This window comes from Ursus americanus, chromosome 30 (assembly GCF_024610735.1).
Source record: "Ursus americanus isolate L20-20 chromosome 30, mUrsAme1.1.p, whole genome shotgun sequence".
NCBI lineage: Eukaryota > Metazoa > Chordata > Mammalia > Carnivora > Ursidae > Ursus > Ursus americanus.
In genome coordinates, this window is record NC_142156.1 from 6,341,813 (window position 1) to 6,368,574 (window position 26,762).

At 56.0% G+C, this 26,762-nt stretch overlaps 3 protein-coding genes across 6 annotated transcripts; 1 reads left to right on the forward strand and 2 right to left on the reverse strand.

Moving 5' to 3' along the window:
* Nucleotides 1–95: 95 nt before the first annotated feature.
* SELENOM (selenoprotein M) lies at nucleotides 96–2,856 on the reverse strand. Its single transcript, XM_045791380.2, has 5 exons — nucleotides 2,635–2,856; nucleotides 1,401–1,436; nucleotides 967–1,001; nucleotides 530–608; nucleotides 96–445 (listed from the first exon to the last, which is right to left on the reverse strand). Exons 1-5 carry the CDS (start codon nucleotides 2,752–2,754, stop codon nucleotides 287–289), a joined length of 429 nt encoding a protein of 142 aa, XP_045647336.1. The 5' UTR covers nucleotides 2,755–2,856; the 3' UTR covers nucleotides 96–286.
* Nucleotides 2,857–9,874: 7,018 nt separating this feature from the next.
* INPP5J (inositol polyphosphate-5-phosphatase J) lies at nucleotides 9,875–19,265 on the forward strand. Of its 4 annotated transcripts, XM_045791382.2 has the most exons (14): nucleotides 9,875–10,152; nucleotides 10,398–10,601; nucleotides 12,233–13,398; nucleotides 13,760–13,876; nucleotides 14,002–14,110; nucleotides 14,301–14,417; nucleotides 14,754–14,929; nucleotides 15,367–15,478; nucleotides 15,619–15,728; nucleotides 15,873–16,056; nucleotides 17,697–17,834; nucleotides 17,994–18,071; nucleotides 18,196–18,300; nucleotides 18,503–19,265. In XM_045791382.2, the coding sequence occupies exons 2-14, from the start codon at nucleotides 10,491–10,493 to the stop codon at nucleotides 19,007–19,009; spliced, it is 3,030 nt and encodes a 1,009-aa protein (XP_045647338.2). In that variant the 5' UTR covers nucleotides 9,875–10,152; nucleotides 10,398–10,490; the 3' UTR covers nucleotides 19,010–19,265. The 4 variants fall into 4 exon arrangements, with proteins under 4 accessions (XP_045647338.2, XP_045647341.2, XP_045647340.2 ...); XM_045791385.2 differs by lacking the exon at nucleotides 9,875–10,152 and having other exon boundaries at nucleotides 10,448–10,601; nucleotides 12,233–12,354; XM_045791384.2 differs by lacking the exons at nucleotides 9,875–10,152; nucleotides 10,398–10,601 and adding an exon at nucleotides 11,571–11,675.
* Nucleotides 19,266–19,389: 124 nt separating this feature from the next.
* Nucleotides 19,390–24,832, reverse strand: PLA2G3 (phospholipase A2 group III). Its single transcript, XM_045791387.2, is given in 7 exon segments — nucleotides 19,390–20,443; nucleotides 21,085–21,201; nucleotides 21,309–21,438; nucleotides 22,150–22,457; nucleotides 22,752–22,886; nucleotides 23,131–23,263; nucleotides 24,272–24,832. Coding segments are annotated over 7 exon segments (1,551 nt in total). The 5' UTR covers nucleotides 24,786–24,832; the 3' UTR covers nucleotides 19,390–20,229.
* Between the last annotated feature and the right edge of the window lie 1,930 nt (nucleotides 24,833–26,762).

Consider the following 26,762-nt stretch of genomic DNA (forward strand, 5'->3'; position numbering starts at 1 on the left):
TGCAACGCATCTCCATTCCAGCAGCCAAGTATTTGGGGACGCTGGGTCTCTCGGGGGTACCGCCCTCCCGCAGCAGGGAAGGAGTCGAGTCTCAGTTAAGGCGGAAAAGGATTTAATTGAGCTGGGTAGGGAAGAAAGAGGGGTTAGGAGGAAACCCCAACTCCATCTCTGCCGGCTCTGGGACGAGGCGTCGGCCCTCAGCGAGGGAGGTGCTCCCGGGACGCTGAGCGCTTCATTCAGTCCCCAGGGCTCAGGCGGGGGTGGAGGTGGGCCCGCGTCCGCGGACCTAAAGGTCAGGGCGGTCCGGCGCGCCTTCGGCGGGCTTGGCGGGCGCCCGCAGGTACTCAGGAGGAACAGGTTCGTCGGGCGCCGCCTTGCGGTAGAAGCCGAGCTCCTGCACCAGCTCATTGATCTCCTCGCGGGTCATTTCGCTGAGTGGGATTCGCTGAAGCAGAGGAGGGGTGGGGTCAGTGCGCCCCGCCCCCCGCCCCGCCCTCGCCCCGCCCCTCCCCGGCTTCCAAGGCCTCACCTCCAGTTCTTCGTAGCGGTGGCCCAGCAGGACAAGCTCTGGGTCGGCTCCTGGAAGGTGTTTCATTACCAGGTTGTGACTGGAGTTGTTAAGGTGTGTAGTGGTAGCCCGAGGCAGGTGGGGTCTCCCACCTATGAACAGCAGCTGTACAGCACTGCCTCTTTTGCCCCGGTAAGCCAGGGATCCCCCATTTACACGTGAGGAAATTAGAGTTCAAAGAAGGGAAGGGCCCTCTTCTCCGTTCCTGTGTCTGTGGCAGTCATCACTAGTCAATCGCTATTGCCTACCACCTAGGAATTCTCTGGGCAATCACTATCAGCCAACTTCACTCTTCAGATGAAAACCCATTTGTCATCTCTATCTGTGAAGTTTAGTGGAAGGAGATTCTCCCTGATCCTCCTCCCCATTCTCCCTCCCCCAGAACAGAAGAAGGATACTATAAAGGGATGTCCTGGGTGACGAAGGCCTTCACCTGGGGAAGAACCAGAGAATCAGACCCTGACCCCCTCCAGATACTGATAGGAAACTGATGCCTGCTGAGGTCACATACTCTTGACTCCCACCCCAGGGAACTTCCCCCAACCAATCTGTAGGACTGATTGGTTGAGCCCAAGGGGCTTAGAGGAGACAGAGCTAGAGACCCCTTTCTTCAAACTTACCTCCTTCAGAGGCGCCTGGCTGGCTCAGTCGGTTAAGCGTCTGACTCTTGATTTCAGCTCAAGTCATGATCTCAGGGTTGTGAGATCGAGCCCCGAGTCAGGCTCTGTGCTGGGCATGGAGCCTGCTTAAGATTCTCTCTCTCCCTCTGCACCCCCCCATCTCCCTCTCTTAAAAAACAAAACAAACAAACAAACATAAATAAATAACTTACCTCCTTCAGGCGATTCAACTGTCATCCCCCACAGGTCTGCAGGGGAACAAAATCAGATAGGTCAGGAGTCCTTCATATCTTCGCAATCACCCTCTCAAGACCATTTCACCCTCCTCCCAGAGTTGGCTGGGGCTCTGGATTACCCCTGGAACAGCAGTTCCCAAGGTGTGATGATGGAGTTCCCTTACGACAGAAGGGGGAAGTCTGTACAGATAGGAAAACTGAGGCTTACCAACATCAGGGAAAGAGGAGCAAGACCAGAGACCCAAAGGGCACTTACCAGCCTTGGGGCTCTTGCCTGCACACCTTACTGACTGTTGACTCACTCCCAATCCCCAAAAGAAATGATTACTCTACTGCTCTCAGGCAGTAGAGACCTGGGCCTGGAGTTTGGCCCCTAGAACTTCAGGGCGGAGGCAGACCAGAAGCAAACAGGTCAGAATTGCCCTGCAAGAGCCTGTTAGAGATATCTGCCATCTGGTCCCTACTAGCCCCATGCAGCCCTGGGCCTCCATCTGGCTGCTTCCGCAACAGAGGAGGATGTGTGGGCCCCTTCCTGAACTCCCGGAGGGGAGAGACACATCCCAGCAGGAGTCCAGACCCCAGGACCACCTATTCTAGTCCTCCTTCCTCCTCTCCCTCCTTTTGTCAGACAGAAAACTAAGGCCCATAGAGGACCTGTGATGATTCAAGTCACACAACAAAACAGGGACTCTGATGGGTAGATTTTCCCCCAGAGGAGGATGGGGGCCTGCTGCGGAGTAAGTGTCGGTAATGTAGTTGGCTTTTGCGTGGTGGAGCAACCGCCCAGAAAGTCTTCCCTCCTTCCGGGGACGGGAACCGAGAGACAAACCGGAACTGGGGTGGGGGAGGAATTCCAGGAAAAAGTGGAGTGATGGGAGGATGTTAAGTTAAGCTCCATAGGGCAGGTTTGGAAAAGTCACAGGCCGGGAGTAGAGTTAGGGGACAGGGCCAGTGTGTCTGGGGGCCCGCTGTCCAGCCGGATGGGAAACTAGGGAGGAGTTCGGGGTTCCAGGCCCCAAGACCGGGTGTCTCAGGCTTCCACGGTGGGTGCTGGGGCGTCCTGAGGCTGGGGAGCGGGAAGGATGGTTCCGGCCCTGAAGGGGACCTGGGAGTCGGGAGCGTCCTGGGGCCAAAGTGAGCGGTGATTCCGAAGCTAAGGGGCCACAGTGTTGGGGGCAGTGGTCCCCGAGCTAGGGACCAGAGCACTCACCTCTACCCGGGCTCGGGCCAGGCCGTGCAGACGGTTCCAGTCGGGCCGGAAGGTAGTGACGGCGGCCGCAAGTGCCGCGAGAAGCAGCAGCAGGGCCGGTGGAGGCAGCGGGAGATGCATCGGAACCGGGCCGAAGATGATCCGCAAGCTAAAGGCGAACGGCTGAGCCACTGCGCCACGTCTGGGTTCGCCGGCTGGCCCCGCCCGGCCCGAGGCCCCGCCCCTCTAGGGACCCCGCCCCTAGCTGTCAGTCTCCGCCCCAGAGCCGGCGCTGGGGCCTTCAGCTCTCTTCCGCGTGGCTCGGAATCTTCTCGGATTCGGGATCTTCTCCGGCCGTCAGGCCTTTATTTTCCCAGCCCTGAGAGTGTCCACGCTCCCTCTGCCGACCGAGAGCGCAGAGGCTAAGGAGGGATGCGGCCAGACAGTGCCCCCTTACACCGGCAGGGGGCGCGGGAGGGATGCGGACGGGCACCGGAGTTTCTGGGCCAGCCACTTGACTTGATGATAGGGAAACTGAGGTTTGGGGAATTCTTGTTTGTGTCTTTCCTTTGGATGAAATTCCGATCTGGGTTTCAAATCCCTGGAGCACGCATTATGGCGGAATGTGGACTATTAACGTACTCTGTTGGGGCTGGAAGGATAAAATGGTTAATACACAAAAAGCCCTTTACAACAGTACCTGGCACAGCGTTAGCTTTCATTATTTCATTTCTAACCTCATCAAGGCCCCGTGAACTCCGTTTGCAAACAGGATCAGAAACGTACACCGGTGACGCTGTGAATCTGGGAATTGAACCTGAAATGTCCCTGTGCTCATCTCATCAAACTAAAGATGACTAGATAAGAACGCCAAGTCCCCTCTTTAAGCCTGAGGCAGACACAGCAAATTGATCACAATGCTCTTTGTTGTTGAATCTAGACTGGGAATCAGAATCCTTCTCAACATCAAGCCAAAGCTGCGTTGTGACTCTCATGGACCCTTAGGCATTTTTGCCTTGCTGGGCCTTTTCCTCCATTAAACAAATGTATATTAAAAATTGCACTTTACAACTGCTTTATTTTTTTAAAAAGCGAATATAATCCTGGCTGGATTCATTTTATATGTTTATTTTTTTCTTTCAATTTTAAAAGAAATGAAATCAAAACATGTTCACAACCTCTAAAAGTATCATGGGTCCTTGACACTAAGCTTAATGACAGAGCCCTTTGTTTTAACCCTGCTACCTCATATTAGTTGACTTGATTGTAAAGATATAATAATAATGGGCTTAGAGTTGTTATTTAATACCCATTCTTTGTAAATACATTAGGGCGGTGTAAATATAACTGGTTTTGTCCAGATTATTGACATGATAAGCTATGTCTAACGCTCTATTTACTGCTATCAAAGTGTGAATTCATCCAACCTTTCCGAGGGACAATTTGATTCAATAAATCAAAACCCTAAAAACATTTCTTCTACCCAGTCATTCCACTTGTCGGGATTTGGCTCAAGGTAACCATCAGAGAGGGGACCAATTGTTAGGTAAAAAATAAAAAACACTGTTTACCCAGCCGTGGTCGTGGTCGTAGGGCACCCACTCTGGCTTAAACTCTAGCACCCAAGGCATGGACAGCACCCATCAGAGGACCTGCGGAGCAGTTGCTGGGCACTGGACTCCCTGTACCTTCTAGCTTTTGCGTTTCGAGGTGTAGATTTGTGGAAGATAAGGCAAAACTGGTGTTTTCCTGAGGAAGAGAAAATTCCACATGTGGACTGCAGCATTCCCTCCTGCCTAGGAGTTTCCAGACAGCCGGCGTGCCCTACAGATTTCAGACATGCCTTACCAGCCTCCACAGTTGTATAAGCCTTTTTTTTTTTTTTGCAATAAATCTCTTTATGTATTAAAAAAAAAAAAAACCCACTGTTCATAATGGTGAAAAACTGGAGACACAACCTAAGCATGTCTCCTCAGGGAATGAGTTAAATAAATGATGGTACCTCCATAGGACAGAAAATCATACAATTGTTTTAAATGATGCAGCACAGTGTTGAACAACATGGGGAATGCTCATAGTTAGGGTATTAAAAAAATTGTAAGCTATAAAACAGTAATATCAGTTGGGAGTTGTGATGCTCTGGGCTGCAAGTCACAGAAAACCCAAGTTAAACTGGCTTAAACAATAAAGGAAATCTGTTGGCTCAAATAACAAAAAAGTTCAATGGCAGGGAGGGATTCAGGTAAGGTTTGATCTGGTTGATAAAGTCCCCAACACCTGATTTCTCTCCATTCTGCCTTCCATAGTGTCAGCTTGTCATTAGGCCAGTTACCTAAATGGTATCAAGATGGCTGCTAACAGTAACAAGGACCACAGACTTCTTCATTCATATTTAATGAAGGGGAGATGATCTTTTTTGGTAACTGTCTCGGGAGAGAAAGCAAGCTTTCTTTTGCAAAAGTCTCTTTATATCTCACTAGTCCGTCCATGATCTTAATCATGCGGCTAGGGGAATGGAAATTGCTCATTGGCTTAACCAGTTGAGACCCCCTCTCAAGGATATGGGCTGCAACGGATGCTGTAGCGTCAACAGAGTAGCCAACCCATTTTATAAAATACGTGTATATAGATATATATGCCTAGACCAAATAACAAAATCTAGCCGGAGACAACCCAAGAAGTCAAAATGGTCTCTTTCATCTCTTGTAGATGAAATTATAGGGTAAAGTTTTTCTCCTTTATACTTTTTTTTGTATTTTCTATAATAATTACGTATTACCTAAATACAAACAGTAAACTCTGTTTACAAAAAAAACGGGACAAATGCCATGGATTCCCTCAACCTTAGCCCATACCCCAGCAAGAGCCCCAGAGTGGCTGAAGCCAGAGGCCCCATGGAGCCTGTGGCTTTTCTGCTGACAGAGCCAAACCTCAGTCCCTCATGGGCCCACATTGTTCACTGGACAGATGCCACCAAACCACTCTCATTGCATTAACCTAGATGCTGTGGCCTAGAGGGGCCACGGCCTGGGATGCTAAGGGTTGACTAGCCAGCCAGTGGAACCACTGGTAGAGACACTAGCCACAACAGTACCGGGAACATTCTGGCATCAGCACCCATGGGAGGCCCAGGATCTCCTAGAACAGATCTCTGCTTGTAATCCATGCCTTTATGTGGCATTCTGTAGTCTAGGCTAGCAGCCTTCCTCATGTGGGGCTGGGTTTGGAGTTTAGTCTGTAACAGGATCAGGGTCAGGGTCAGCCCTTGACCTGAAGCCAGATATAGAACTGAGTCTGGGGCTGGAGTCAGGTCAGGGCTCAGTCAATAATTGGGCTTGGACCTCAGTCTGTGACCAAGATCAAGGCTCAATCTATGCTACACTCAAGCCTCAGACTTTGACCAGATTCAGTCAGTGCACAGTCTGAAATCAGGGCTCAGTGTGTGACCAGAGTTGTGTGACTCAGGGTTAGAGCTCATTTTAAAGTCAGGATTCAGGGGCGCCTGGGTGGCACAGCGGTTAAGTGTCTGCCTTCGGCTCAGGGCATGATCCCGGCATTATGGGATGGAGCCCCACATCAGGCTCTTCCGTTATGAGCCTGCTTCTTCCTCTCCCACTCCCCCTGCTTGTGCTCCCTCTCTCGCTGGCTGTTTCTATCTCTGTTGAATGAATAAATAAATAAAATCTTAAAAAAAAAAAAGTCAGGATTCAACCAATGATTTGGCATAGGGCTCAGTCTGTGACCAAGATCATAGCTCGACCTGCCACCAGGTTCAGGATTTAGTTAATGACTAGACTCAGAGCTCAGAGTCTAGCCCTAGGGTTGGGGCTCAGTCTAAATCAAGGGTTAGTCTGGACTGGAGTTAGAATTCAGTCAATGACAATGGCTCAGTCTTAGACAAGGATCAGGGCTCAATTGGGGTCCAGAATCAAGGTCTCAAGTTGGGATCGGCCTTAGTCAGGCTTGGACCGGGCTTAGTACACAGGTAGGGTCAGGGCTCAATCTAAGATTACGGTCAGGGTAGGTTATAGGGTCAGTCTTGGCATGGGATCGGGGCTCAGTTAACACCAAAATCAGGGCTCAAATTGAATCTGGGATTAGGGCCAGGGTTTAGTCTGGTTCTATGCTCTGTTCTGAGCTCCAGAAAAATAATTTCTGGATACATGAGAGCCCAGGGCAGGTTGACCCAAGAAATGGGAGCCCCCAGGCAAGCTTATGGTCTTGCAGTAAGCCTCCCCTTTCCTGCTGAAGCTGATGTCCTAGAGCCTTCTAACCTACATGTCTCTGCTGCCCAAGATCCCCTCGCACCAGAATAAAAATAGCCGCTCACTTCAGAGCAGCTGACAGCGGGTGCTGGGCTGCCTGGGAGGAGGGGGAGCTGTGGAGAGGGTGGAGGGATGCCTGAGCGCAGCTGTGTGACCTTGGGAAAGTCACTCCTTCTTGAACCCATTTCCTGTGGGGCAGAATGGGAGGTGAGAATGACATCTGCCCCGAGGGGGAGAATGAAGAGACAATGACATAACATGTTGCACTCAGTACCAATAAGGAACCCTGGAGCAAAGGGAGGAGAAATGTTCCTCCGTGCCCTGTATGCTTCCTCCTCAGGGAAGCCCTCCTTAATGCTTCCCTCTTCCACCTTCCCACAGTGCCCTACAGCACACTCTACGTCACAAGAGATTTATTTATCAGCTAGTGGCCACAGTGTGACCTCTCTCCCTGTGGGCCTGGGTCAGGGTGACCAGGAAGTAAAAGGAAGGGGGAGAGGTGCCCCTGGGAGGTGGTTCAAGGAAGAGGAGGAGGAAAGAGAAAGCCTCTCTCCCTTGCCCGCTTATGGTGGGTTTACTCGGAGCCGAAGGACCACGAGGGCACATATCCAGACCTTGCACCCTGTCATACATAGCCTGGACCTTCCACACTCCAGTTTTGCCCCTGTTTCTCCTTCTGCTTCCCAGGGCATTTCTCCTTTTTTTCAATTTGGCAACACTGACTCTCCTTCAAAGAAGCTCCACCGTCACTTCTATGGGGGAGAATTATCTACTCTGTCCCTGGGAACCCCATGCTCTGTCCCCTAATGGCTGTGTAATCCCTAGAGCTCAGTTTCTTCCTCTGTCGAGTGGGGATCTTATTACCAACCTCCCAGGGTTACTATGGAGAGTGAGATAATTTGTCAATCACCAGCTCCCTCCTTTCCTGTTCCTGACCTAAACAGCCTGAAGGGTAGCACTAAGAGTTTCCAAGAGGGGGGTTGGACAAGATGTACCCTCTGCCTCAGCACACCACCCCCCTACTCCCTGGAGTGAGGGAAGGGAGGGAACCAGGAGGGGCCTTTGGAGACAGCCGTCTCCAGGGGGGCGGTTCTCCCTGGCAGCTGCCCCCAGCCTGCCGCCCAGAGCCCCAGAGCCTGTTATCAACCTCCTTAGTCATCACACCAGAAGCTCAAATATAGCTCCTACTCTGCTCCCTTCTCAGCCGGGGTCCGCCCCCCGCCCCCTTCTCCTGGCAAAGCCATGTCTGGGTCTCAGAGCCCCTGTCCCTTCCCCCCAGGGATGCAACTAACACTGGGCCTCAGTTTCAGCATCCACTAAATGGACAGGTTGGAGCAGGTGGTGGCGATGGTGATGCCAGCTCCAGAGCGGCTGCCCTGGCCGAGAGCTCGGTGGTGCCCGGCTCTGTGCTAAACATTTCGTATATATCATCTGGTTGAATCTTCATAGCAACCTTAGGAGGTATCTACTGTTTTGATCGCCCTTACACAAACCAGGAAACTGAGAAACCTGCCCAGGTAAGTCAGTGGCAGGGCCAGAAACGAAGTCCGCTGTGAGATCTGACTTCAGGGAGGGATGATGACGGGAAATCCTGGGCGTGCAGCGTGCGGGAACCCTCTGCACGCTCGTTTGCATGGCATTTGCCTGGCTTCCGAAGGACACTGATGCCCCTGTCTGAGCTGTGGATGGCTGAGCCCTGTGACAGGCCCCAGGGACTGGGATCTCCCCGCCCACCCCCCCCCCCCAGCCTCCTGGATTGCACTGGAAGCCAATACTCATGGGGGCCTCTGTTTTCTCACCTATACAGCAGAAGTCCGAGGACCGGGCAGGGTAAGTCCAAATTTTCCTTCCCTCTCTGGTGGTCTGAGCACCACCACCATGGCCACTCTCACCTCCTCCTTCACCACTACCCCCACCATCTCCAGCTCCACCACCACCTCTTCTTCATCAACATAACAGCCCCGCTGCCTCCCCGCCACCCTCTCTCCTCCACCGTTACTATCACACCCTCATCACCTTGACCACCATCCCTTCACTCTCCTACCTCGACCATCACCAACAGCTGTATCTTTGTTATCACCTCCACCACCTCCATTTATCCGAGCCATCACCAGCACCTCCAGCATCAGTGTCCGTCCTCCACTCCCACCATCATCCCGTACATCATTATCTCCACCACAGGCACCTCCCCTGTAACCGCTCATCACTTCCACCATCCTTCATCACCCCAAATCCTTTCTACTCCAGGGCCCTAACATGGCCTGAGGCTCTGCCCCTGCAAATTCCAGCCTCCCAGAATTGCTGGCCGAGAAACACAGCCTAGACCCAGAGACAGTCAAGCAGAGGGGGGAAGCCCACCCAGGAGAAGGGGATGAGGCATCTGTCCACGCAGCTTTCACGCAGGGGACCACACAGGCCCATGAGGATACAGAGGTGACCGTGGACCACCAGAGAGCTCTGGGTACAAAACTCTGGACATTTTCTGGCGATCACTCCACTCAAAGCAATCCAGCAATTCTGGAAAAATTGGGATCTCAGGGACTACTTAGCAGATAAGACTGAGAGAGGGAAGGAGGCAGAAGCAGAGGGCCCACAGTCATCCCTGGCGGCATCTGAGCCCTATCACTCATTCACTCTCCTCACTCACTCACTCACTCACTCACTCACTCACTCACTCACTGAGTCATCAGTTCATTCAGCAAACATTTCCCTGGACCCTGTGCTGGGTTCTGGCCATCAAAGTTTCCCGGGCCTGTTTTTCACCTTCCTGCCAGTCTGTTCCCCCACGGCTGGGCCTTTCTCCAGCCTAGTTCCCTCCCTCCAGACACCCAATTGGCTCCCATGGGTCTTGGGTCACTGAGAAAACTCCCTTTCCTCACTGAAACTCGTGAGACATTCCCAGCTCACCAGGTGACCTTGAACTAGTCCCTCACCCAAGCCACACCCAGTGAATACCGGAGAGAGAAAAGCTGAGAGGGGCTGGGCTGTGAAAACATCCGGGGCAGGTGGCCAGGTGTCTTCAGAATAGCTGAGGCTGAGATGGGAGGGGACTCCAGTGGCTGGAGCCTGACTCTGGGGTTCTGGGATGGGAAAGATAGAGCCAGGCAGAGGGCGGGCACCAAGGCCTGAAATTGGGGCAAAGGTGGGGGCCAAGGCAAGCCCTGGGTTGGCAGGGAGTCAGGAAGCTCACAAGTTCATGGCAGGGACTCGGGTGTCTCTGCGGCCCTGGAGAGGGTGCTGACCTCTGAGCTACCTGTCTCTACCTTACCCTCAGGTGTGTCAATACTCCACCTTTGAGTATGGACCGAACAGGCCTACCGGCGGGAGGGTGTCAACAGACGGGCAGCCTCCACCATGTCACCAGTGGGGACCCAAGCCAGCCCAATGGGCACATCCTCCACCCCGCCCCATAGCCATTTCAGCCTCAGCAGTCGGCTTGAAGGGTTCCCAGAGGGTAGGCCACCTTGCCTTGGCCACCTCTAGGTTGGGAAGTAGGTGCCTGTGTCTTTAAATTCTCAGCAGGTTGAAACGGCTGATGACATCACTGGTTCCCGGGAGCGGAGGAGCTAGAGCCAGAGCCCGAGGGAGCCCGGGCTGCTAGGGGCTGCAGACATGGAGGGCCAGAGCGACAGCGGCAGCAGGAGGCCAGGGACCCGGGCTGGCCTGGGACCCCTGCCTGTGCCCGTGCCCCATGGGGTTTCCCAAACTGGGGCACCCTCCAAGGTAAGACCCCTGAAACCTAGCCCCTCATCCCTGATCCTTGGTCCCACACACCCCCACGCACCGCAGGCACTCTGGTGCCCCTGGCTGAGGGGCGGGTACTCTCCTCTTCCACTAGCAGGGGCTAGGTACACAGGGCACTCTGGGGGCTGAGGGGGCAGTGATGGGACACCCAGAGAAGAGATGGAGTTAGCCATCTGCAGGAGCCCCCAGGAGAACCCTAGACTGGGTGTCAGGGGAGCCAGGTGTGCTCCAGCTTTGCTGTGTGACCTTGGGCAAGTTGCTTGTCCTCTCTGAACCAATGCAAAATGAGGAGGCTTGTCCCTGAAGACTAAAATGGTGACATCTGGGATGCCTAAGTTGTTAGTGCTGGAGGCGGTGTGGTGGTTGGGGGGACACTTGGAGCCAAGGAGGATGCCCAAAAAGCAGTCTCAAAGAGCTAAGTTTGAGGAGGAAGGTGGAGGCAGAGTTTCAGGTTCTCTGAACCGAGAAGGACACGGGACACAGACAGAGCTGCATGTCTGGAGGCAGGGATGGGGCCACCTCGGGGCAGGTGTAAACCTTCTTCTGCCCTCCCTGGCAAAGGACGTTTTATCCTTCGTCTTCTGGAGACAGGGGCATCAGACACAGAGGACAGATGGGAAAGAGGGAGGAGGTCCCTGCAGGGCCTCACGTCCCCCATTCCACCTGCCAGACAAAAGGAGGATACCTGTTTGCCTGTCCTCCAAGGTGGGGAAGACAGGGGAGAGGGTACAATTGGGCACAGAGAAGCGAATGCCAGGATCAACAGAGTCCTGGGCTTGCTCTGAATGTTAGAATCACACTGATGAGGACGGACTATCCCATGGGGCTCGAATGGAATCCTAGTAAATGTTCGGCTCATAAATGCAGAGAATATGAGGCCAAGACTTCTTAGGAGCAAGGTGCGGCCAGGGACCCTTCACCAGATTTCTTCATTTTACAGACAAAAACCGAGGCCCTGGGCAGAGAGGTGCTTGCCTAAGGTGACACGGAGCTGGACTTGACATGGCTAGTCTTACCCTGGGCTCTTGCTCCTATGTGGAACTCTGGGAATGGGTGAGGAAGACAGAGAGGACTGTGACCAAGGAGTTTGGGATGCTTGGCAGGGACGAAGCTGAGGGTTCCTGGAGGAACTGTGGAGGAAAGGAGAGGAATAAATAGGCTAGACCCAGGGTGTCCGGAGAGAGCAGATCTGGAGGGCTAGGTCAGTAGCGCTTAGCCAGGGGAGCAGGAGGAAACTCAAGGAGGGCTGCCCAGGGAAGCTGATTCCAGACACCCAACCCTCTAGCATGGCCAGGGAGTGGGTGTCAGCCGAGAAGGCAAGGAGAGAACCCTCGGGTTCAGGGTCACACACTGCCTCATTTGAGTTGGGGTCTTAGGTTTCCCATCTATGAGAGGGGTCAGACTTGAGGGAGGGGATAGGTTCTGCATTCGGTTTCCTCCCAAAGAGAAGCTGATTTGTAACAGCATGGATTGAGGTGAGAAATGAGGAAGAACGGCCTTGCAAAGATATGCCTTTCTTAGCTAGATGGAGTCTGCTGGGGTCTCTATGGAAGTTGGGGCCCAAGCCCCTGGTTAGGGTTACTCTGAGTCTTTGACTTGTCTTCTGCAAGGTGGACTCAAGTTTTCAGCTCCCAGCGAAGGAGAATGCGGCCCCGGTATCCTCGGAACCAAGACTGGCTCTAGCACCTGTGGGGCCACGAGCAGCTGTGCCATCTTCCACAGAGGGGCCAAGGTTGGCTCTGGCGTCTCCCCAACCCATCCTGGCTCCACTGTCTACCCCTGGAGGCCAGAAGACAGCTCCTGCCCTCCGCAGTTCCAGCCTAGCTCCAACATCTGTGGGCCAGTTAGTCATGGCTGCCTCAGCTGGGCCGAAGCCTCCCCCGGTGACCTCAGGCTCAGCCCTGGCTCCAACATCCCTGGGGCAGCTGGTGATGTCTGCCTCTGCAGGGCCGAGGCCTCCCCCAGCCACCCTGCGGTCCAAGCTGTCTCCAACGTCTAGGGACCAGAAGCAGGTGCCACCTGCCTCCATGGGACCCAAGCCAGCACTGGCTGCCTCAGGCCTGAGCCTGGCCCTGGCATCTGAGGAGCAGCCCCCACAGCCCCCCTCCAACTCTTCCCCAGTGCCCAGTCCAGTTTTGTCGTCCTCTCAGGACCAGGCTCTGGCTGCAGCTTCTGTGACGTCAGCCTCGGCCTCTATGGGATGGACACCAGCTAAACAGAGGGATGCCCCAACCCTGAAACCTCTCCCCTCTTCCGAAGTGCATCTCCAGCCTTCAGCTCAGGCATCTGGTCCTGCGGGCTCCACATCCTTGATCCAAACCCCCCCAGACCCCCGGATCTCCCCCTCCTTCAGAGCCCGGCCTGAGGCCCCCCGCAGCAGCCCTGAGGATCCTGTCCTGCCCCGGCCACCCCAGACCCTGCCCCTGGATGTGGGTCAGGGCCCTCCAGAGCCCGCCACCCGTTCCCCAGGACTTCTGTCCCCCACCTTCCGGCCAGGGGCCTCCTCAGCCCAGACTGTGCCCCCACCTCTGCCCAAGCCACCCCGGTCTCCCAGCCGTTCCCCCAGCCGCTCCCCCAACCGCTCCCCCTGTGTCCCCCCAGCCCCTGAGATGGCCCTCCCCAGGCCTGGCACCCAGGGTACAGGGCCTAGTGGGCACTTGAGTCCCAGTCTTCAGCCCCGAGAAACTCCAGCTCCGGTCACCACTTCCCCTTCTACCTCCACCTCATCATCCTCTTGGTCAGCTCAGCCTACCTGCAAGAGTGACCCTGGCTTCTGGTGAGGGGGCCTTCTCCCTAGAAAGATTGGTGGGGCTGGAGCTCTGAAAGTAGCCATCCTTCTAGGGTGGCTTACCCTACACTACCCCAGTTTCCTTCCCTGAGGAAGGTTCTTTGGGGGTACTGGGCCTACTATGGGACCTTCAGGAGACAGCATCTCCTCCTAAGGGACTTGCCCACCCCTGCCTCAATCGATCTCCTCTAGGAGAGTCTGGTAGGAGGGATACTGGACCCACTGCCCTTCTGAGAGCTTACCCCCACACCTGCCTCAGTTTATTTCCCCAGAAAGAGCTCTGTGGGAGGGAGGTTGGGGAGGAGGGAGTGGTGCCCAGTGGTAACCCCTCCTATACCCCCACCCCCAGGATCACTGTGGTCACGTGGAACGTGGGCACTGCCATGCCCCCTGACGACGTCACATCCCTCCTCCACCTGGGCAGCGGCGGCGATGACAGTGACGGGGCCGACATGATTGCCATAGGGTGAGGGTGCCAGGCGTGTGGACCCTGCTCCTGGATCCGTCGTGCCTCCCAGACCCTTGCCCATGGGAAGGGCTTCTAGGGCACCCCCAACCCGACAGCCGCCTCACCCCCACCCCCGCCCCCAGGTTGCAGGAAGTAAACTCCATGATCAACAAACGGCTCAAGGACGCGCTCTTCACAGACCAGTGGAGCGAGCTCTTCATGGACGCGCTGGCACCCTTCAACTTCGTGCTGGTAACGTCTCCCTCAGCCCCGGATTCCTGGCCCTAGCTCGGCGTTGATCCACTGTGGGGCCTGCTGGACCTCTGTCGCTGGGTCCCGAAATAGGAGGCTGGAGGAGCAGATCTGAAAGACTGGCGGGAAGTGCACAGCGGGGCGGGGTTGTGTCCGGCCCCTCAAGCGCGTCTCCTGCCTCCCGCCCCAGGTGAGTACCGTGCGGATGCAGGGCGTCATCCTGCTGCTGTTCGCCAAGTACTACCACCTGCCCTTCCTGAGGGACGTGCAGACTGATTGCACGCGCACTGGCCTGGGCGGCTATTGGGTGAGCATGGGAGCAGCCCGGGAGGGGACAGGGCCCTAAGGGGTCTATAGATTAGTCCTCCGGGCCCTCCACGCATTGGCAAGGCCCCCTCCCCATGCTCCACCCCTTACTCTGACGCCTGCCTCTCCCCTACCCCACCCTACACCCCACACCTTTTTCTAGACCCAGCCCCCTTCCTGTCCCTGCCCCAGCCCAGGGTTCCCCTCCTTTCCCTAGAAGCCACCCCTCTAAGCCTTTTCCACCCGCTGGAGGGCCTTTCCCCTCTCTATGCCCCGCCCAGTGCCTCACCTACTTGCCTAGGCCCCGCCCATGACTCGACCAAACGTGTCTCCCAAGGGCAACAAGGGTGGAGTGAGCGTGCGACTGGCGGCCTTCGGGCACATGCTCTGCTTCTTGAATTGCCACTTGCCAGCGCACATGGACAAGGCAGAGCAGCGAAAGGACAACTTCCAGACCATCCTGAGCCTCCAGCAGTTCCCGGGTCCCGGGGCGCACGGCATCCTGGATCACGAGTATGGGCTCTGGGCGGGGCCAGATGGAGCTTGGGCGGGGCTAGTAGAGGAGGGGTGGGCCTCAGAGGCCAGAGGCTCAAAAACTCAGAGGCTAGAGGCTACAGGAACTTGAGTACCAGCGTGGGTGGGCGTTGTCGGGAGAGGCAGAGCCTATGGGGAGGGGGGTGGCCCCCCAAACTACATTTAGGAACACGAATGCTGGTAAGTTCGATGGGGGACAGAAACTGCAGGGTGGAGCTTTGCTGAGGGGCAGGGCCTTGCTGAGGGTCCAGTCAAACTTTGTTCTAGATCTGCAACCCCCTGCTGTTCCTTGGCGGTGCCCCACCCACTGCGTCATCCGTAGGGGCATCCAGTGCTGTGGGCTGCATGCGGGTGAAGAAGGATCTGGGTTGGGCTCTTTCACCCCATGGACCCTGCTGACCCCCACCCCCGAACAGCCTCGTGTTCTGGTTTGGGGACCTCAACTTCCGCATCGAGAGCTATGACCTGCACTTCGTCAAGTTTGCCATTGACAGTGACCAGCTTCACCAGCTCTGGGAGAAGGACCAGGTGCAGAATCCCAGCCCGCCCCCTTAACACCAAACACACAGAGCATGACCCAGCACACTTTTGTATACTAGGTTCTGGCTCTTGCCTTCACCTGTCCTGTCCAAGCTGTTGTCCAATTCTGCCCATTTGGACCTTCACAGCTCAACATGGCCAAGAACACCTGGCCCATCCTGAAGGGCTTCCAGGAAGGGCCCCTCAACTTTGCGCCCACCTTCAAATTTGACGTGGGTACTAATAAATATGATACCAGGTGAGCTAAGCACTGGGATGAGGTGGAGACACGGGCTGAGGTCTTCTGGTTAGGGAAGAAAGGGAAGAGGATTGGCAAGAAGCAAGCCTGGGGCTGTGCCTCAAACCTCAGCTCCTGAAACTTGGGTCACCCCTGCCACTTCAGTGCCAAGAAGCGGAAGCCAGCCTGGACAGACCGTATCCTGTGGAAGGTCAAGGCTCCGGGTGTGGGTCCCAGCCCCTCAGGACGGGAAAGCCACCGACTCCAGGTGACCCAGCACAGCTACCGCAGCCACATGGAGTACACAGTCAGCGACCACAAGCCCGTGGCTGCCCAGTTCGTCCTGCAGGTGAGTCCTGGCCTCATCCACCTGTCATGGCATCCCCAGGTCCAGTTCAGCATCCCATGGCCCACCCGTAACCCCTTATACACCTGCCCCCAGCAGTATCCATTCACTGTAGCAGAGTGGGAGTGGGTTATGATCTCCATTTTCAGAGGAGGAAACTGAGGCTCAAAGACACGGCATCACATCAGGGTCACACAGCTGGTAAACAAAAGAATTAGGATTTGAACCCAAGCTAGTCTGTTTTCAGAGCCCATGTCTTCTCCACTAATCCCTAACTCTGTTCTTCTGAGAAAGGATTAGGACCACTTTTGTTAAAATTCACATTATATAGTCATATAATAAGACCAGCAAAATCAAAATGTTTATTCAAACTCCAAATAGTATTCATTCATATTTATTCATTATTTATTTACCATTTTACCATGTATCAGGCACCATGAGTGAGGTAGTAATGGGGAGGAGGAGTAGAGAGATGAAAAATAAAAAGCTAAATTCTAAATAGGTACTATAATTTAGCATTGTGTTTAGGGTTGAGGTCTATGGTTCCCAAAGTAAAAAGGAGAAATGCTAGATGTCAGAACCGGACCCGAGAGACCATGTAGTCCAACATTGTGTTTTCCTATGGGGAAACTGAGGCTCCCAGTAGGGTAGGCATGTACCCCAAGCCGCACATCGGCTCAGCAGCAGAGGAAGGTAGATCCCATCTTTCCAGTCCTGAAACCCAACTCTGGGCTCTCCGATTCCCTTCCTTGATCTGATAAGAGGGAGCCCTGCAGGCCAGAGAATGTTTTCCCTGGTAACTTTGTCATGTGGTCAGTCACTGGGACATTGGCCAGTATCCTCAGCTGGGAATGGAAATCTGCCCAAGTCTGGCCTGCCATGACCTTTGGTAAAAGACTTGGGTGTGAGGTTTCACCCTCAGTAAGGGGCCTCACCTTGAGAACCACTCCTTTTGGGTGCCCTACCCTGACCTTCCCTCCTCAACAAGGACTCTAACCCTTGAGCACCTATTGCATGCCAGGCTCTGGGGCTCTGTCATCCCTTTGAATGCCTTTGTAGCCCCTGAGATATCCAAATTCTCCTCCCAGTTTTACTGGTGAGGGAAACTGAGGCTCAGAGAACTTAAGTCACTTAACCAAAGCAACACAATCAGAATGGGACTTAGTGGGAGTTTTGACCTTGCAGGGCCCTGGAGAGCATTTCCAAGAGGCCACACCAGGCAAACCTGCTGTTAGGAACCTAGGGGCAGGGAGGGGATGTTCTGGTTTCTTCTGGAACTGCCTGGCTCAAAAGCTGAGGGAGGGAGGGAAACCCGAAACCTGATAAATGGTGGGGGAGCAGACAAAAGCCTGAGGCTGACACACCATCTGAGTCTTTCCCTGAAGGACAGAGGTGGAACGATGGCAGAACCAGGGCTACCCTATTCACTTCAAAGCCGTATTCTTGCTCCCTAAGGAGGCTATGAGCGTAAAGAGCCCTGGGCTGGGAGGCGGGAAGCCTGGCGTTTATTCTAGACCCGTTCTGCCTTGGTTTCCCAATCTGTAGGGTGGTTTCAAAGGCCCTTTATCTCAGCTGATTTGTGCTGACTCAGCCCCGAGGACGCTTGCAGGGTCCTCCCTGACGTTGCCCCCCGCCCCGGGCAGTTTGCCTACAGGGATGATGTGCCGCTGGTGCGCCTGGAAGTGGCTGATGAGTGGGTGCGGCCAGAGCAGGCTGTGGTGAGGTACCGCATAGAAACCGTGTTCGCCCGCAGCTCCTGGGACTGGATCGGCTTGTACCGGGTGAGAAGGGCCGGATGGTGGGTACCTCAGGGAAGGGAGGGCCTGGAGAAGCGGCTGGGGGCCCAGGGGGATCACTGGCTTGTCCGGAGTTTGTTGCCACACCTGGAGGCTGCTGGGGTCAGGCGATAGGAGACACCACCCTGAGTCCTCTCCCCCCAGGTGGGTTTCCGCCACTGCAAGGACTACGTGGCTTACGTCTGGGCCAAACACGAGGATGTAGATGGGAACATCTACCAGGTACTGAAAGGGAGGGGGAGAGTGGGAGGGAGTCCCCGTTGCCCTTGGGCTCGGGACTTGGCTTGGGCAGTCCTGGAGGCTGCCTCCCTGACCCCGACCTGGGCCTATGCCCTGGGCCCACCAGGTGACCTTCAGTGAGGAGTCACTGCCCAAGGGCCATGGAGATTTCATACTGGGCTATTACAGCCACACGCACAGCATCCTCATCGGTGTCACTGAGCCCTTCCAGGTGAGTAGGTCAGACTGTGGGACCGGAGTACTTAAAGGCCCTGTTCAAATACCACAGCCTCCACATTCTACTCCATGATCTCCTGCAAGTAACCTGACCTTCCTGGGTCTGCTAATGGGCAGGGCGGGAGTGGTTCCAGGATGCCTTCGGTGGCTGGTTGGGGAGTGGGGCACCCCAGTAAGCAGCCTCCCCCTCCCCCCAGATCTCTCTGCCTGCCTCGGAGTTGGCCAGCAGCAGCACCGATCGCTCAAGTACCAGCTCGGAGGAGGAGGATGACAGTACCCTGGAGCTGCTCGCACCCAAGTCCCGTAGCCCCAGTCCTGGCAAGTCCAAGAGACACCGTAGCCGCAGCCCAGGCCTGGCCCGCTTCCCTGGCCTTGCCCTGCGGCCTTCATCCCGTGAACGCCGTGGTGCCAGCCGCAGCCCCTCACCCCAGAGCCGCCGCCTGCCCCGGGTGGCCCCTGACAGGTGCAGTGATGGTGGCAGCCGGGGGAGTAGTGAGGAGGGGCCCTCTGGGCTGTCTGGTCCCTGGGCCTTCCCACCATCTGTGCCTCGAAGCCTTGGCTTGCTGCCTGCCTTGCGCCTGGAGACCGTCGACCCTGGTGGTGGGGGTTCCTGGGGACCTAATCAAGAGGCCCCAGCCCCCAGTAGCCTGTCCACCAGTCCCCAGGGCCGGCAGGGGCTGGAGGAAGGGGGTCTGGGGCCCTGAGGGTGGGTGGGCAGATGGGCCCACGTGGCCCCCACTGTGCCCCAATCTCCTGCAAACCCACCTGTGTCCCTCTTGCTGCCGCTCCAGCTTTATCCGCGCCTGCCACTCTGTCGGCCAGGGGTGGCCAACTGGGGTCCCCCAAACTCAGTCCTAGCACCTCAACTGTGACAATCAGCAAAGCCCTATCGGCCCCCATCTGAGATGGGGGGCTGCAATCCTGGAGGTCATCCATTAGAAATTAAATTCTCCAGCATCACTCCTGACTCCTTCCTAACTTGTTAACAGCCTGGGGTGGGGGTGTTCAGAGGAAGGGACTAAAGAGGCAAGAGGATGATAGATCTGACAATTACTAGGCGCCAGCTGTATACATTACGCATGCCATCTCTTTTAATCTGCACCGCAACCCTGAGTTGTGGTGTTGAGTTCAGCGATTCTTAGACCTATTTCACAGGTGGGCAAACTGAGGCCTCTAGGAGGTGACCCTCTCAGAATCAGACACCTAACCACAGTTCGGCTATATGCTAGAGTCCATGTCCATGTATTGGTTTACTTAATCCTCAACAATCCTATGAGGTCGGTCCTGATTACACTGCCCCTTTTCAGAAGAGTTACTAAGGCTCAGGGTGGGGGAGGTCCCTCATTCAAGGACACAGAGGAGATTTGAATTTAGGTTTAGTGGGCCAGGGCTGGGCGAGGAAGGGAACAGCAGCTGTTGAGAAGGGATCCCCCAGGGAAAAGAGTTGGGAAGCCCCCGCTAGCCACCCTCCTCTTGCCTGGATTCAGACACACACTTCTGTGACATTCCGTTCCCCACCTGCTGCCTCAGGCCTCAGCAAATAGGTGTGTGGGGCTCCTCTGGACAGGTTTTTGAAATATGTGTTAATTTTGCAACCTGGAGATACACGTACCTTCTCCGAGTACCTCCTGAGACTGCTATAATAAATGACCCTTTCCCTATTCCCATCTGACAAGGCCCAAGGCCAGGGTATCAGAATGAGCCTCCCGACCACCACATCCAAGCACAGAGGGGTTGTGTCACCAGCTCAAGATCACTCAGCACAGCAGCAGACGTGGTCCAGCATTTCAGCCTTGTCCTGGCTGTCCACAGGGTCCCAAGCCATGCTTCAGTCTAACACATGGAGAGGAAGACAAGACCCCTTGGGGCCTAGCAGAGCTAGGGGCAGGGTCCAGTCTGGTGCCCAGGAAAGCTGGAACTGAGATCATTGGTTCTAGGATTTCTGTCGCCTGTTGGGTCTCTGGGCTGCCTGGGTGAGCTGCAGGCAGCGGTCATAGAATGACGTGGGGGCTCTTGGGTGATCCGAAGGCCACACCTGCCCCCCACCTGTGCCCACACCCCAGAGCTGGCGTCGCCTCTTTTGAAGTAGCCGCAAGTGCCGGGCTGCCACCTTGATGGCCCATGGGTCTCTGGAGCAGCTGTGGGTGGAGAAAAGTGGGGCAGGTGATCACAGCTGCCAAGGATCCCACCCTACTCTACAGACTGGGGAACTGAGCCTAGAGAGAAGCAGGGGTGGGGCCGGGGAGGGATGGGTACACTTTGAAGGGGGCAGAAGAAACCTGGGTTGGCACCCAGAGGCCCCAGTTCTGCCACCAGCCGGCTGCAGAGACGTGGGCCAATCTGGGCCTCGGTTTCCTCACCCCTGAAATAGGGAAGGTCACAAGGGGCTTGCTCTGGGAATCGGAACTGAAATGAGATTTTAGGTTAGGAGTAAGAGTTAAGCAAACATTTTCCTATGTGCCAGGCAGGCCTTGGGCTACGTTTGTTACACATACCATTTCCTTGGTTTCTACAGGCTTTTTACAAATAAGAAAATGGAGGCATGGAGGGGTGACTGAACTTGCTAGGTCACGTAGGAAGTGACAGAGTCAACATGGACCCATACGAGCCAACTGCAGAGCTGTACCTGGGGCACCAAGGACTAGGGGGATGACGACAATGGAACTCAGAGGTGCCTTAACCCCTTTCCCCAGCCCCTTGGCCCTGGCACGCAAAGGGAGAATAGGCAACCCACCCCTTGGGAAAACGCCCCCTCCCTCCTGGCCTTGCCGCCACTTACCCTTTGCCCCCAGCACAGTCCAGTGGAGGGGCCAGCTTGAAGCAGGTCATGCCCAGCAGCTCCCAAAGCACGTTGGTGCCCACGGGTGGGCTGTGGAGCCTCAGGAAGCGTGCCAGACTGAGGGCAGAGGCAGGCTCAGGCTAGGGCAGGGCTGGCCACCCAGGAACCCCCTCTCAGTGACTGGCAGCAGGCTGCCCACCCCCAAGGGTCCAAGCAGGCCTCACCGACGTGTGCAGTTGCAGTGGAAGAGGGGCTCGTGGGCGCTATTGAGCAGGTGGAACTTGGTTTCCTGAGGCCCGATCTGCTGCTCGCATTGATCCAGGCGGCGGAAGCTGCGGCAGGCCCGGCGGGCATCTGGGTTGGGGGGGCATGGTGGTGAGGGCAGCCCGGTCCCCCAGCGAGGCCCCACTGATGCCCACTGCCATTTAGGGGAAACATAGACACACATGCTCAGTCACACAAACACAGTGTCCCCGTCTCACGCCCTTCCTGCCCTCAGAATGCTACATACATCTCTCTCTCTCTCTCTCTCTCTCTCTCTCTCTCTCTCTCTCTCTCACACACACACACACACACACACACACACACACACACACAGCCACCATAGAGCCCAGAATAGTCAGGAAAGGCTTTTTGGAGGAAGAGACTCCTAAGCTGAGACAAGGAGAAGACGACTCTGGAAGAGCGCTCCCGGCAGAAGGCACTGCATGCGCAAAGGCCCAGAGGTGGGAGAGAGCCAGCTGCTTTTGAGGAACCAAATGAGGTTTCTAAGACTGGAGTTTCAACTGGGGAGTAGAGTCTCCAGGACCAGCACCTGAGGGCCCCTGGCTGTTCAGACATCATGAGTTAGGAGGAGCCATGGTGGGGGCTCAGTGAGGAGGGATATGGTCACGTTTCGGGCTTATGAAAATCCTTCTAGCTGCCTCGTGACTTGATGGGAGAGGCTGGGACACTCCAGGAGGAGTTTGGAACAGGAAAGGAAGCAACACAGGGCCCCTCAACCCCACACAGAGGCAGGGACTCCTTCCCACATCAGGAAACCCCAGAGTTAGGATCTGAGCTCACCCTGAGGTTTTAGGCCATTCTGTGGCCCCTGGATGCCTGGATGGGTGACCTCCAGCCAGGCTGTGGGGGACGTATCAGGTTTGGTGGAGGCCATGGGGACCCAGAGGGCTGTGGTGTTGGTTGTGTTGGGGTACTTAGACCCTTCCCATTGTGACGGCCGCTTCTGAGGACGCTGCTTCTGTGGAGGCTTGCTGGGGGCTGGGCTGTGGAGGCTGGGAGTCACGGGGGTGGCTGGGGAGCTCCAGGAGGCATTGTAGAGGGTCCTGGACTGGAGGCGGGCCAGGGGTATGGAGCCATATGTTCTACACCTGGAAGGTAGCAATTGGTGGCAACTGGTAATTCACAATCCCCCCCCTCCCCGCCGAAGCCCCAGGTTCATCTCCATGGAGACCAAGGCTCTGCCAGTTCCATCCCTTGTCCCACTGGCCTGTGTGGAGCACCCAGGGAAGGTCTACATCCTGGGCCCTGTCCTGAGGAGGGCACAGGGAGGATGAGACATCATTTGCTGGAGGACGGACATACAGACAAGCCTCTCTCCCAGGACTTGGAGCCTGGGCTCCCCCCTCTGGCTGGGAAGGGGATGGAAGGGGGCAGCCACATACCCTCCCCACCAGTACCACGCCACACACGCCTCCTGCTCCTCCAGCACGAAGCAGGGGATCTCCAGCACATTGAAGAAGGCCACGCCCACGATGTCCGAGATGGAGTCCCGCTGGTTCTGCAGGCATTGCTGGAACCTGCCCGAGAGCTGGCACTCAGGTCCCTGGACCAAAGAGGGCCACCTGGCTCCTCCTCCAAGACCACTCAGTCACTACCATGCAGGTGCTTGGGATCCAAGAGTCTCTGCTCCAAGGGCTCAGCTTTCCCACCTGCACGGTGGGGTCTGGCTGGCAGATCCTTTAGGATTCTTTGGAATCCCAGTCTCTGCACCCAGGAACTACCCCGCCCCTGAGCCCCCAGCCCTCTCTGCCCACTGCCAACCTGGCATCACAGTCACAGTGGGAGATGGTGTGGAATCGGTAGTTTCGGATGCCATAGTTGTACTGGAGGGGTGTGATGTTCTGTGGGCAGCGGTCGTGTTCCCGGCAGCAGAGATCAGGGCCTTGGAAGACCCCTGCAGGAGGCAGAGGGGGCACCAGCTGAGCAGGGTCTCGGGCACCACATGCTGGCTGTGCCTACCTGGTGCAGGGAGCAGGGACCTTGTTCTTGCCCCAGCCTTGACACAGACGCCCTGAGGCCACCCTCCCTCTGTGGGACTCTCAGTTTCAAAGCTTGAAGAGAGCAACCGGGCACAGCTTTTATCGGGCAGCTCCAAATGCCAGGCAGCCCACCCAGGAGCCCTTGTCCAGGAAAGGGACTTCCTCAGGGGAAGTGAAGTCAGCCTCCAGAGCTCCCAAGCTCACGCCCCAAATAAAACTCTGAAGTTATGAATGTGTGTGGAATGGAAGGGCAAACAGAGAGGGTGCAACCTTTCTTGCTGGCATGATGAAGCATTGCCAGGATGCCAACCTGCTCCAACTCAGGTGCCAAAGCCTCCCCCCTGCCCACCATGCCTGCACAAAGGCAGCTGTACTGAGTGCAAAAAAGTCATTCAAGTCTGTTACCATCTGAGCAGTAGTGCCTTTCACTGAGCATTTCCCAATTGCCTGGCACGTCCCACACCCAAGCTCACAGCAGCTCTGTGAGGGAAATGTCACCTCCATGAACCGGTGAAGAAACCAAGGTTCAGAGATGCGAAGTGACTTGTTCAGCCTGAATTTGCTAACCCAGGCCTTTGGGTCTCAGCGTCCACTCCCCTGGGCACCCTGCCTCGTAAAGCCTCCTCTTGGGTAATGGCTTTTTGGCTCAGCCAACCTTGGACCCACCCCAGTCCAACCCCTCCCAGGGATGGTGATTAATGAGGACTCTGAGGTTTGACTAGATGTCTCCCATCTATGACCTAAATTAAGCAACCCATGATAAGACTTATGGTCACCCCCATTTTACAGGTAAGGACATGGAAATCCAGAGTGGTTAAGTCACTCCCCCAAGGACACACAGCCTAAGAGAGTAGGGGGCCAGGGCAAAAGCCTGCACTTCCCTCACCACCACCCCCCTCCCAGTCCACAATCCCATTGCTCACCCAGCTCTGAGGAGTTCCCAGCAGAATCCCCTACTCCACACCACAGCGTGCCAGGTATGGTCCAGCCTCTCTTCACCCGCTGGTGTCTTATGCTGCCGGGTGCTCCACGGTGTCCTGCTTGCTCCTCCCTGGTCCCTGAGGGACCCTCTTCAGGCCCTCGGCAGGCCCCCCACTGACTCTGAAGTGTGGCCAGGGCTCTCTGCAGCTCGGGTCCAGGGGTGTGGATGAAGGAGCTCCTGGTGATCTCACCAGCACAGAGGGCACTGAAGGCTGCGATGAGCTCTGGCTCGTCTTGCCAGCTACATGCTTGTAGCCTCCCGTGCCCGTCCCAGTGGGTGTGGAACAGGGCCAGTCCTCGGGCATCCTTGCCCAGAAAGCTCAGGGTCCCCAAGGGGCTGCCGGGGATGGGCCTGGCCAAGTGGCAGGAGGTGCTGTCCCAGTGGAGGGCAGAGGAGCCCCCCACAGCCACTCCCAGGAGGCTCAGCATCCCTAACAGCACTACCAGAACCCCCATTCCGTCCTAGACCGGCCCAGTCAGACAAAGCCCCCAGGACACCTACCCCTGGCAGCCCACGAGGCAGCAGCTTTAGCAATTGAGCGGAAGCAGTGCCCTGCAGACCCGGTGCAGCGGGGCCAATGAATGGAGCTTTGGGAGGAGTAGGAAGGAGGCTGGAGTATGGGGTGATCTCGGGCTTGTAACTGAATCCACTGGCTGGGCGGGCTGCTGATTGGCCAAGGAGTGCACTTGCCAGGGCCCACGCCCCCATTCACCATGCCTTTCTCATCCAGTCACCTGCTGCCAGCCCCGCCTGGATGGGGACTGTGGGAGCCAAAGCCTTGGGCTTTGGGGCAGGGGGCCAGGAGGGGATCTCTATCTCCCTGGGGAGGGAAGAGGGTTCAGGGGCTCAGAGGAAGCTCCCAGAACTCGTCCTCAGGCCCCTGTCCCAGTGGTGGCTGCCACACCCACCTCCATAAAGTTGGCGGTGGGCCATGGCCTCTGGCAGACCTGGGTGAAGGAGGTGAGGGCAGGGCTAGGGCCCTGTGGCCATCCCCCCGGGTGCTCCTGAGGCTTCTGGGAAAGGGAGCATCCATCCCCTGGCCACCACCCGAGAGCTGGTTCTAAGAAAGCCTCTCGGCATAAATCAGGGGACAGCGCCCCAGAGCCCCCCACTTCCTGGAACTCTAAGACCCAGGCCTGGCCAAGCAGCAACCTTCCTGGTCTGATATATAGTGGAGATGCAGCCTGAGCAGCCCTTGAGAGCAGGGCTCTGGACTTGAAGGGACTATAGTCCCCAGAGCAGTGGAGGGCTGGGCAGAGGGCTGAGTCTGCAGCCATCTCCATCCTTGGACTGTAGCCACCAGCAGGACACAACAGGCATCATGTGTTCCCCAAGAAACAGGAATGGTCTCTCCATCAGGGAAGGTCTAGCGCCAGCACGTGTTTCTGTGTCTCAAAGCTAACCTACCATCCAGCTACCAAGCACCCGGGGAAGCTGGGATGCTTACACCCGCAGTGCAGATGAAGAAACTGAGGATCATTGAGAGTGAGGAAACTTCAGGTGACAGGCTCCAGTGAGGGAGGGCTTTGAGGCTGGCAGCACAGCTCTTGGAAATCTTTGCTGGGAGGTCAGGGCTGGCAGGGACAGTGATCTGTCTGTCTGTCCATCTGCTCGTCAGCCTACCGGTCTCCCAACATCCGTCTCAATCTCCATCCTAGTCTCTTCCAGGAGGGCAAGCCGAAGTGAGGCGGAGCCACAGGAAGAACTGGGGAAAGGAAACTCACTGTACACAGCAGGGAGAAGGGGGGTGGCCGGCTGTGCAGGCCCATCTCTGTGCTTTAAAACCAGCCTGGGCCTGTGGCTCAGAAGGTCATGGCTGGGGACAATGAAAAGGGAAAGAGGGTGGGAGTGGCCCAGGAGCCAAACGCCTTCTTTCCAGAAGCTGGGAAAGGGGGTGTGGAGTAGAGAGAGTGGTGGCAGGAGAGGTAGGGAGACCTGGGGTTCCCAAAGGTAGGGACACCACTGAACAAAGGTGTGTCTCTCTGGAAAGAACTCTACTGTTTGGAAACCATGTTCTAGTAATTTTACCCAGTTGTAGGAATGACCACCAACCTCTGCCCTCTTTTCCATATTATAGAGCCAGTCACCCAGGAAGGCTGGGAGGTCCTATAGCAGGGGACCCAACTTTCAAGTTCAGACACCCCTAACTTGGGTCCCGGCACTGTGTGACCTCAGGCTTTGAAGTCTTAACTTCTCTGAGCCTCGCTCTCCCCATCTGTATGATGGACATAATCACAGGAGTCAATTCACGGGATGTTGGTGAAGACTGCACAGTGGCTGGCATCCAAGACACTGTCACTAAAGCCTCAGGACATCCCTGGGCAGGAAACAATTTAGCCAGGAGAAAGCAAGTCCCCAAATTTTCAGACCATAGCATCCACGAGAGCAAGTCCCAGCTAGGCCATGACCTGGTTGTATGACTTCAGGCTAGT